Source organism: Anarrhichthys ocellatus, unplaced genomic scaffold (genome assembly GCF_004355925.1).
Source record: "Anarrhichthys ocellatus isolate YVR2014 unplaced genomic scaffold, GSC_Weel_1.0 scaffold45, whole genome shotgun sequence".
NCBI lineage: Eukaryota > Metazoa > Chordata > Actinopteri > Perciformes > Anarhichadidae > Anarrhichthys > Anarrhichthys ocellatus.
The window spans coordinates 2,067,084-2,078,178 of NW_022280075.1; the positions used below are offsets into that span (position 1 = coordinate 2,067,084).

The 11,095-nt window shown below is 40.8% G+C and overlaps 1 protein-coding gene across 1 annotated transcript in view; it reads left to right on the forward strand.

Annotated features, from left to right (window-relative positions):
* The window catches only part of gria4b (glutamate receptor, ionotropic, AMPA 4b), a 54,468-nt gene that overhangs the window by 35,954 nt on the left and 7,419 nt on the right, over positions 1–11,095 (forward strand). The window contains exons 11-12 of the mRNA XM_031868983.1: positions 7,489–7,687; positions 8,070–8,317. Coding sequence (XP_031724843.1) covers positions 7,489–7,687; positions 8,070–8,317 — 447 coding nt within the window. The remainder of the gene's footprint in view (positions 1–7,488; positions 7,688–8,069; positions 8,318–11,095) is intronic.

Consider the following 11,095-nt stretch of genomic DNA (forward strand, 5'->3'; position numbering starts at 1 on the left):
GACAGAGGTGAAGGGGACGAACTTGGGTCGAGGGCCGCAGTGCTCGCTCACGAGTTGCAGTCGCGAGCTGGCTTGACGGTGGAAGCTCAGTCTGCATGCAACACAGACTCTGAAACTTTTGGTGTCCATCCACCTCAAAAGGATCACATGATAACTTCATGATCTGTGCGGATAATTATTTGGTGGTTTCGGTGAGTGGTGGTCACACTGTCAGGATTGATCATTTGTATCCGGGCGAACGTGTAGTATGAACGGGGAGAGAGGAATATACCCTTTTACAGTTTGTATACAATGACGACTTACGTATGATATGAGTGAGTGGGTAGAATACTTTAGCAAGTGGCACAATATATAGTGGCCAGACACATACATGTATTTGATGGAGAAACCTAGCCTTTAATGTTACACCAGCGAGAAATAATGAGCATACAAGTCGATCGATGTCTCCAAATATATTGTAGCAAAAATTCTCTCAGAGAATTATCATTCTATATTTAGTTTTTTTTTTTTTTTTTTTTTTATCATTTCATGACACAGCTCCAACAGGAAAGACAGAGGTTGAAATAGCGCAAGACATCTTCCCCTCCCTCTCTTCTACTCTCTCTTAATAAGGGTTAATAGTCCCTTCCGCTCCCTCAAGGCAGCCCATAATAATTAATTCCGTGATTAATATCCTGGTCTCCGATGGTAATGTCTCCGTGGTAACAGGAGAAGAGGGGAGCTTAAATGAAACGGTGACACAATAGTCTTTTTAATTGACTACAAATCCCAGGTGAATAGAACTCAAGTTATTCTGGCATTCTCTCCTGAGACTGCAGGATGTCACATCATCACCGTGTAACAAGTCAGAACATATCAATGTGAGCATGAAGGCAGCCATCTGCCACTGCGTGCAGGTGTGACTGGTCATTCCAGGTGTTTTCAGTCACTTTCCGTCTCGTTGCTTCTGATGAATCCGCTTTGTCTCTGTCTGCTGAGTCACAGTTGCCACATCTCTGGCAAGCTAATGAGGATGCTGTGATTGGTGTGATTAGCCCCCATTAGCTCAGAGTGTGTGCGTGCTGATGGAAAGTTCCATGATGGCTACAGATGAACTTTTTAATTTGACTTGTGAATTGAGGCCAACAAAAGCTGCATTTTTTGAAAAGGAGAAATTACTTTCAAGTGGTCTATCTGCAAGATTCCCATTATTCTATTAATTCAATGCCAATTAGCTTTGTTATCCAAATGACACACAGCAGTTCTCCTGCGTCGCTTATTGCTCATGTCAGCAGTGCTTGTCCTTCTTCACACTCTGTTGATTCGTCGCACTATTCCTGCAAATTATCACCATTGCTAGAGGCTCTGATTGCATCTGTATGTAGAGTGGAGGTCTATAGCTTCAAAGTCAAGAGCCAATTTACGGTCTCCCCCTTTGATTTTGTGGTCGCTCTTGCTAATTAATAGCTTTCATCAAAAGCAAACCTCCCCAGTTACCATTTAAATTCATATTTGTGCCGCCATTGTTTCCTTGTGACCTCTTAATACATTGACTGATCTTCATGAGGTTTTGTGAGCTAAATTGTGCCTCATTTAAACCATTTTAATGGCCTTAAAGAGGTAAAACAAAACAGTGTTTCACATGAAAGGATGAAAGATTGGACAAAAGCTTAAAAAATAAATATAATGTTCAGTAGTAGAATTTATCTTTCCTTATTTCCTACACTAGCAATCATCTTGCTACCCTTCATTTTGTCTCTAAACATCTGCGTTCATTTTGACCTGATGAAAGTCTTGCTCCTGAAACTAAATCACACTTAGCCAGGTAGTTTATTCGGCTGTACATCTGCACATCTGAAGTGTTTTTCTGATTACTCTGAAGGAAATCAGTGGACCAGACAAATTAAAAGACAAACTGCATATTTTTTAAAACGTGAATGCAAAACCACTGATCCACTTACGATAAAACGGAAGACCTTTTTCTTCAAGGTTGGAAGGCATCATCCCCGGAGCTAATGGAGAGATGCTATCTCAGTTTTTCATTGTCATGTGTGTACAAAAATTACAGAGAAGCAGTTGCTGCAAAATCCCTTCAACAATCCTCATTAAATATGCCTAAAATGAAAATCATGCAAGTAAAAAGGGCAATGATGCACCCGGGGCAATGGGTTCTGCAGAACACCCAAGCTGAAAGTCATCTTTGATGGTATATCACCGGCCTTCTCAGCAGCCAGTGCTGCCATTTGAGCTGACAGATAGACATCAACGTATCCTCATACAAGGGATCGTATGATATCTAACAAACAGCTGTTTGTCATTTTCCGTGCGTTCTACTACGAATGTCCAGCAACATGAGCTAACAAAACTACTTGGTTAGGTTTAGGTTTTTGAAAATAATGCGGTTTGGGGTTAGAGTAAGTACGTTTGTTACATAACTTACGTAGGTGGCTTGTAAAGGGATCGTTTTTGTCCTTTGAAGTGGGGTTGTTTGAGGTACTTCTGGAGAAGCAGACTTGAGTACGGACAGAGCAGCAAAGCAATGTACTGCTGCGGACACACAGACGTAAAAAAAATCAATACTATAAACTATAATCGGTACATATTTGCCATTTTACTTTGCCGTGAGAAAGCTATACAGTCTATGATTCTGACCGGAGCTAAAGCCGTCATCTATGCTATTGCAAAAACCAGACTTGAAAGAATCAGTCATTTTACCTCGCAGGACACATGTTGCTGGTCTGTTAGTTTGTTTGTGTTACTGTGTGACTTTGATTAGTTTGGATTCACCAAATTCACACAATGACACAAACTAAAACAAAAAATCAACAGGAAGAGTTGAGTTTCGCTGTCTGTAGCTAAGCAGCGATGAAAAGAAACGAAAATAACAAGACAATGTGAATAATATGTGAAAGTCAAGTATTAGTATTCAAAAGAGCAGCAGTGTTACATGACTGTGGTTGGACTAGTGTTATTCGTAAGGTGGAAATAACCTTGTGTGCTCCTACAGTACAGGTAATTCTTTTGATTTGCACCTTTTTACACGACCGTGGCTTTATTCATTTGTGCTGGTTGTTATTTGAGAAATTACAGTGATACAGAGATTGTAAATAGTATAATAAGGCTGCAGCTGAGGTGGGGAGGGAGGCTGCGGACAGAAAATTGAAGTATAGAAACAAAGAGTGGGATGTGGAGTGACAGTCTGTCTCCTATGAATAAGTCAAATGGTGTGGTCTCGCCGCAGGTGACATCCTGGGAGCTGACTAGCACCTTATTTATTTAGGCTCTGCTCGAGGTCAGAGCTCTCCCCGTCTTTCACTTCATCACCTCCTCCACTTCATGTTGCTGTGTTTTCTTCTCTGCCCCCAATTTCTTTCTCTGTGTCCCACAAACTTTCCTTAAATCCCTTGGAAAACCTAAACACACACTAAAAAAAGCACCACATCATCACTCACAGCCTTTTTATTTCACATCAAAAGAAATGAGGGAAGTGTGAAATGTCTCTTCAAAATAAGCTCCCTTCTTCCCGGAAAGTTAGGCAACAAAAATACTTAGTTAGAGTTAGGAAGAGATTGTGGTGGACATTTACTTGACTGACTAGCGACTCGCGGGTCTAACGGTACTAACAACTGACAAAATACTTCAATGCTGACTTTTAGTTTCAAACGGGACATGAACATCAGTCTCCTAGGTGAAAGTCCTGTATGGGCGCTGATCAAGCTGCACTATTTGACTCTTAGGGAGTGAGAACGGGTTGATTTGAGTCATTTGCTGTGTGAAATATCCAAACCCAAGCCGCCATATTCATGGCTACACAGATACATCAAATAGAATGATGTCTATGTTCTAGTATATTTGGAAACTGTAAGACTTAGATTTGGAGTAAAGTTCTGTGGGATTGGACAACACATGAGAGTTTTAAGTTGGCAAAGGCCCTCACTTTGCGAAGTAAATGAATAGATTCAAATGATAAACTTCATCTTTAGCTGAGATTAATTACATAAAATGTTGCAGGCGAAGTGCAGAAATGCCACCAACATGTAGTGTAGACCATGCCAGCCTCTTTAGATCTCTCATCAAATACAAATTAATTTAACAAGTTAACCAGTAGGGGGAAAGTGCTGACTAATTGCTCTATAATTGCTGAAATTATTCTTTCTTTTTTCTACATTTAGTACTCTTTATACCCTGAGGCGTCCTGGACTGCTGCGATGAATCCCATTCCCTCAACACTGGAGCCAATTTCTGTTTTGTTTCCACTTTATTTCTTCTAATACTTCCCCCGTCTGGTTCCTCCACTCGTGGGAAAACTGAACTCGTACATCATTACAGTCAGGTTCTCCCCAACGTTTTTCACTGCATACAACTGCAGTGAAACATTTTCCAATTTTTCGTTGTTTTTTTTTTTGGTAGAGCTTTTGCATTGCACACAAATTCTTGAAATGACCACACTTAGATATACGTACGTACATGAATTACTAGAAATGCAAATGATTCAACAGTCATATAAACCTCAGAGCTGAGAACATAACGCTGACGTTAACATCAGACCCAGGATCAGAAATACTTACGGGTTGTTACACTTGCTCCCGTTCTATGATAGAAATATATATTAACTTAGAGAAATTTAGAAGAAAATAGAAAAAAGCATATCTGTGTAAAAATATGTGCATTATAGTGCAATATAACAACAGTAAATATGGTAAAATATGAATAAGAAATGTGTAGCCAAATTGTTCTGAGCTATCGCACCGCAAATAAAGACATCAACTAATCATGTTGTGCACATTGTACTACAACAGGGAGGCTTTTTGGTCAAAACCAAGACTGCAAACTTTGAATACTCCTTTCAGACTACAGACAAAAGCAGTGCATATAGAGCCACTTGTTACATTTTACATTTTAACCATTCATAGTAAAAGCCATAGACATATGCATACACTTAAAATACAATAAAGTAAGTCAACTTTGACTTTGGTCTCATGTGCAACATGCAGACTTTCTCACTTTTTATACAATGCCATTTGCTCTGGGTTCACATTGTGGTTCGTCAAAAGCATCTCGTACAATCTTTAAAGGGGGCCTTTGTGCGTCAGTGCACCAAGTACCACTGACAAAGTGTCGTTATTTGACAAGTTTGTATTTCAAGGACAGAAAACCTGACATGACATATTTTACCCTGAATGTTTCTGGTCAGTAAGTAATAAGTAATAACTCAAAAACTTTGTGCTAAAATATATATATATATATATATATATATATATATATATTTTTTTTTTTTTTTTTTTTTTTTTTAAAGCAAAAAAAGGTGATTAACTCCCAGCAAAGAACAATGAAACATACAATAAACAGTCCAAAGATGCAGGCTGAAGCTAGAATTTTTGCATCTACCTTTTTTTTTAACAATACACATATTTGATAATGTCTGTAAGAAACCCCAGACACAATTATGACCCTGAACTTTAAAAATACGTTCTGTTAAATGATCATCTCAAGGTGGATGTAATTAAATCGTATACCGGTTAGGTTTATTTGCGACTCTAAATTGCCTGTAGATGTCAATGTTTGTGTTCTCTATGTGTCGCCTCTGTGATTGAATGGCGACCTGTCCAAGGTGTGCCCTGCCCCTCGCCCAATGTCAGCTGGGATTGGCTCCAGCTCCCTTGCGACCCTCAAGGGTGAGCGGGTATAGCTAATGGATGGATAAAAGCCTAATGATGGAGCCTTTGTTATCATGAAGTGTAGGATGTGGTATCCATTTTGTTTTTGCCACCATTAATTCAAGGTGAATAGAGGAAACACTGACGTGGCCTGAGAATTAGCCAAACTCCCCCATCCCCTCTGTTAACTACGGGCCCGTCAAGACACAGCAGTGTGTCACAGTGGATCAAAGTGAGGGGTATCAGCCAGCGAACACACAGCGCAGAGGGATGGAGGGAACGCCAACAGACACTCCTCCTCTTGTCCCATTATTACACGCCTACAATCCACTGCTGCTCATGTGGAGAAAACAGAAAGCAAGAAAGAGAAAGATGGAAATGGTTTGATAGAAAGAATGAAGGGATTTTTGCCAGGTAGGGAAAGGAAATAAAGCAGCAGAGAGAAAGGGAGATGGTAAAACTCATCCAGGCATCTTATCACGCCTCCACCCCTTTACTCATTATTTTACAGTTCTAATTCTCTGTGCTCAAAAGCCACAGAAATACTCAAATCGTCTCAAGGAGAAGGAAAATGGTGTGTGGGGAGAAAAAGAGAGGGAAGTCATTTGTATTCAAATCCAGAGCTAATACGTCAAGTAAGTCTATTTCATGGGCAAAGCCTCCTGTGTGTGCAGAGCAGACATGCTCTACTGCAGCACTTTCTCTATTGGAAGTCGCCTTAGCCGCTACAGGCACTTTCATCTCCACAGACCGACAAAACAGAGGCTTCCGCACCAAATCTGTGGTTAGAGGGACCGTTCTGCGTGAGACTGAATTGGCAGAACCCTCTTATTTGTTCAAATAAAGTAGTAGTAGTAGTAGGTTATTTAGCAGTGCTAGTAATCAAGGTTCTTTGGGTTGTGTCATATTTTTTTTTTTTACTGTATGAGGATTCAATTGAGAAAAATGGCACTACCGCCCTTTTTGTAAACGCTGCACATGCGTGGAGATTACAGGATGTAGAGAAGTCCGGTGTATATGGGGAACAATGGAATATGGCCAGATTGCAATAAGACCCAGTGGAAATACCCGCCAAGAAAACACTGACTGTTTCAGATGCCTCTCTCTCCCGCTCTCTCTCCTTCTGACAGCGAGGCCTGAGGGTTTTGTATCCTCTGCTGTCTGATTTGCACCGAGGGGAGATCTTGTTTGTTCTCCTCAATGCAGCATTTATGGTTTAAGATTCTCCTCACGACCTTCTGCTGCTCCTGAGCAGCGGGCTATCTGTCTCCCCCGAGCGAACAAACAAGAAAAGAACAGTGCCTCCGCCGCCACGCCGGCCGGGAGACCTGCAGCTCTTTTTCATCCCACCAATAAACACAAAAGAGGGGAGCGTGGGGAAGGAGGGACCAGAGTAGCCAATCTTTGCTGTATCAAAGCTGGTCAACACAAGCCTGGGGGATTTTTTTATGAGGCAATCGGCACTAATGAGTGGTGAATACAGCTGTGGAGCGTTTGAGTGTTGTCAGAGCTCCACCGTGTGGTGGCTCACCAGCACTTTTGGTGTCCACAGTGGTGGCTTGTCTCTCCATGCTTCAGTCATATTTCATTCCTTCAATTTTACTATTCTTTCACTGTATTTTCCAACACTGACTGGTTGTTTTTTGTCTTTCTATCTTACCCCACTGATCTCTCATCCTCCTCTCCTCCTTACCACTCCAATAACCCTTTCCTGGCTCTTCTTTCTGGCAATTCCCTTTTTTTGTTTCCTTTACTCTTCCTTTTCTCTTCCTCTTATCCTCTCTGCTTTCTAATCCTTTCAAACTGTCCCCGAAATATTCTTCCTCTCTCTTCCACCTCACTCCTCTCCAAGATCGTTATCGGGTCGAATCGTTGGAGGAGTGTGGTGGTTCTTCACTCTCATCATCATCTCGTCCTACACGGCTAACTTGGCTGCCTTCCTCACTGTGGAGAGGATGGTTTCCCCCATTGAGAGTGCCGAGGATCTGGCAAAGCAGACAGACATCGCTTACGGCACTTTAGATTCCGGCTCGACCAAAGAGTTCTTCAGGGTGAGTTGGTGTTCCTGGAGTTAATAATCTACTCTCGGGCAGACAGGTAGGAGAAACCTATTCAGTACGTGCATCCTCTACACACCAGAGAAAAAGGCTAAACGGATCACTCTTTGCAGCAACGTAAAAATCGTACAAATACGTTCACTACTGCACTTCATACATTTTTGTTTCTAGCTATGGTAAATTATAGAAGTAGTTCATACAAAGACGAGTACATATATTTCTCCTTGGGATGTATTTAGTAAGAATATGTTAAAGTGCTTCAAATCTTAAAAACACTTTTCATCTACCTGGTGTTGTGGATATACTGTCTCCATCTTCCCTCCACCTCTCACACCACATCTACCTTTGAACCTCCAACCCCCTCAAAACCCCACAGCGGTCAAAAATCGCCGTCTACGAGAAGATGTGGGGATACATGAAGTCGGCCGAGCCCACAGTCTTCACAAAGACCACGGCAGAAGGCGTGGCGAAGGTCCGAAAGTCCAAAGGGAAATACGCCTTCCTCTTGGAGTCCACCATGAACGAGTACACAGAACAGCGCAAGCCATGCGACACGATGAAAGTGGGAGGAAACTTGGACTCCAAAGGCTACGGAGTAGCTACACCCAAGGGTTCACAGTTAAGGTGGGTGGAGTAGTGTAACAATATGTCCTACGTGTTGTTATGGTATTCCACCTTCCCTGGTGTGCCGCCTTTTGTATCTTTATTTGTCTCTACTTTGCTTAGTGTGGGTGGGTGGGTGGGGTGTTTTCATGTGTTTGTTTTCGGGCAGAAGTAGTGGCTTTTTGTCATTCATGTTTTGTGGCATGCATGTGGGAGTCATTGTGATCATGCAGGGGTGGTTATTTCATTATTTCTTTCTTCACAGCTCTCCACACCAGGTAAATATTTGTGCTTGTGCTTGGTTGTTTGGGCAGAGATGTTGGAATGGCATGCTTGAGGCTGTTAGTAAACTCCTTAAAATGTCTTACTTGGAAAATGCCATTTTAGATAATCTGCATTCTTTATATACAGATGTAATTAGTAACGAGTATTTTGCTAATGCTACTTCAGCTTTCCTTCACGGTTGACTGGTTCTTTCTTTGCACCTAAGTGACTGAAATAGTGTTTTTGGAGCCATGTGAATGCTCAGCCCTGGGTAACTCTGCCAGACTCTGTCACTGCACATAGTGGAATGTACAGACCTGCCAGAGAATACAGTGTCATTACTGTGGGGAGTTGCACTTTCAATCCGCACCCTCATTGATCAAAGCCCGGTGGCAAGGTCTCACTGAAGGGAATGGATAAATATACTAAAGGCAAAAGATTAGCAGGTGTTTGTGGATGAGTGTGTACAGGTCTGCAAAACAGCGGAGAACAGCTCCATGATTGCTTGCACTTATGTATTCCTGCGGAGGTACGATAACATGTTAGAATATACCACTTAGAGCACTTTTTATAAAGGCTCTGAGCATCTCTGCTGTGTAAATAGATAATAGGGGAGCATTGCTATCATTGATCACGTGTAATTAGAGAGTGCAACCTTACGTTTTTTCATTGTGTGGATAAGTAGCAACAAAGTAATGTGTTTCAAAGCAGTCGACTCCTCACAGCCAGTAAATCAAACCCTGTTAGTGGTTTTCTGTAAATTCCTCTGCACATGAAGCCTGAAGTACAGAGCAGCTATACTGGTTTGTTTTGCAGCCAGGCTGGTGCCAGTTTTCAACCACTGCTTTGACCGGGAAGAGTCCCTGGCAGATCTTTGTAGTCCCCCTCCTCCGGGCCTCCATCTTGTATTTTGGGGGATTTTCGTGTTCTGTCAGTCAATTGTCTGGATTCCAGCGAGAGAACACACCAGCAACATCATGAGCAGGCAATGGTTTTGCTAAGTGCTGTCATTTCACGTGGCTCCGCTAACATCATCAGCTAAAAATGAAATATCAGCTGTGTCGCTTTGTGTTTCTGATCCATTTCCATTTCTGACTGTTTTTATTTTTCATAATGATGCAAATAAATTAAAAGGATCAAAACACACGCTGATACAAATCTCTCTCTCTCTCTCCTCTCCTCTCCACTATCATCAGACATCGCTACAGCAGCCTTCAAAAGAACCCATGAAATTAAAATGCACACTTAATTTAAACAGCTTTTCATGCATTTTATTCAAGTCAATCATGATTTTCCAGAACAGCTTAATGCTCATAAATCCTGTGAGCTTTGAATCGGCTGACGTGCATACACTATATACATGTGTGAAACAGGTCCAAATTATTTGCAGGTGTCTGGTTATCGATGCGCTGGCTGGTGCAGATATTCTGTGACTCACATTGCCGATTGCCAACATTTTTTGCCAATATTTAGTGTTTTAAATTGGACCATTTCTGTGCCAAAAAAAGAAAGAAATTAATTTCTAAATTAAGTATTGCGTTTCAATGCTTTTATCCATTTTAGGATTGAAAAAAACATTATGGGACAGTTACATGTATGCTTGTCGTAAAATAAATTCAGGATATTTGCTTCCTATAACCAGTGGTTCCTAAACTTTAGATCCTTTAAAGCAAAGCTATGTTAATATGCGACCCTACTCCCAGATTACTCTCAGTATATCGGTGATGTTCTCTGATCTGGTTGATTCATTTTTAAAGTTGTTTAAGGCCTGAAAAGGTAAACCTATACAAACTTTGTTAAGCCAAAGTATTGGACAAATTTAAATTTCCACTTTCTGTTCATTATGCCCTGTCGAGTAAAGACGAGACGAAACTCCTTAGGGATCATCCTCTGGGGACCGTGATTTAATATTGAGATATTTAAGTCCAGACTGAAATATTACATTACCAGACATGTCTAATCCCAAGAGCTATTTCGCTTGTGGAGGTAAAGGAAATAAAATTAAATATAATACTTTTAGTCATTAAATATAAATGACTAAAAGTCATTTTTCACATTGTTGATGAAGCAGAGGCATGATTTTTTATTTTTCTTTCATATTGTTTTCATCTACTGTCACTAGCACATTTAATCAGCTATAGCTAGCTGCACACACTAACACTTTGAGAGTTGGTTTAAAACTGATTTTTTTTAATGTTTCGAGCTGATTAGTTTAACACAACCCAGCATAAGGTTTTAAATTTGCAATTAATGGATACACACACATACACGTAACTTCCCCCCTTTTAGACGGGGAGAATATTAACTGAAATCAAATTTTTTTTATTGAAAAAAAAGAAGCATCAGGCTAAGTATAAGCTTATGAAATTAAATAAGATTCATATTATAGATTTTTTTTTTTACTTAAGACAGCACATTAAAAGGGGAGAGATCTGTGTTCAGTGTGTGTTTGGGTCCTGGAATTTAAACGTTTAGAGCATTAATGCACTTTTCCACCCTTGTCCCTCTCTTACTGCTACTCCTCCCTCCCTCCCC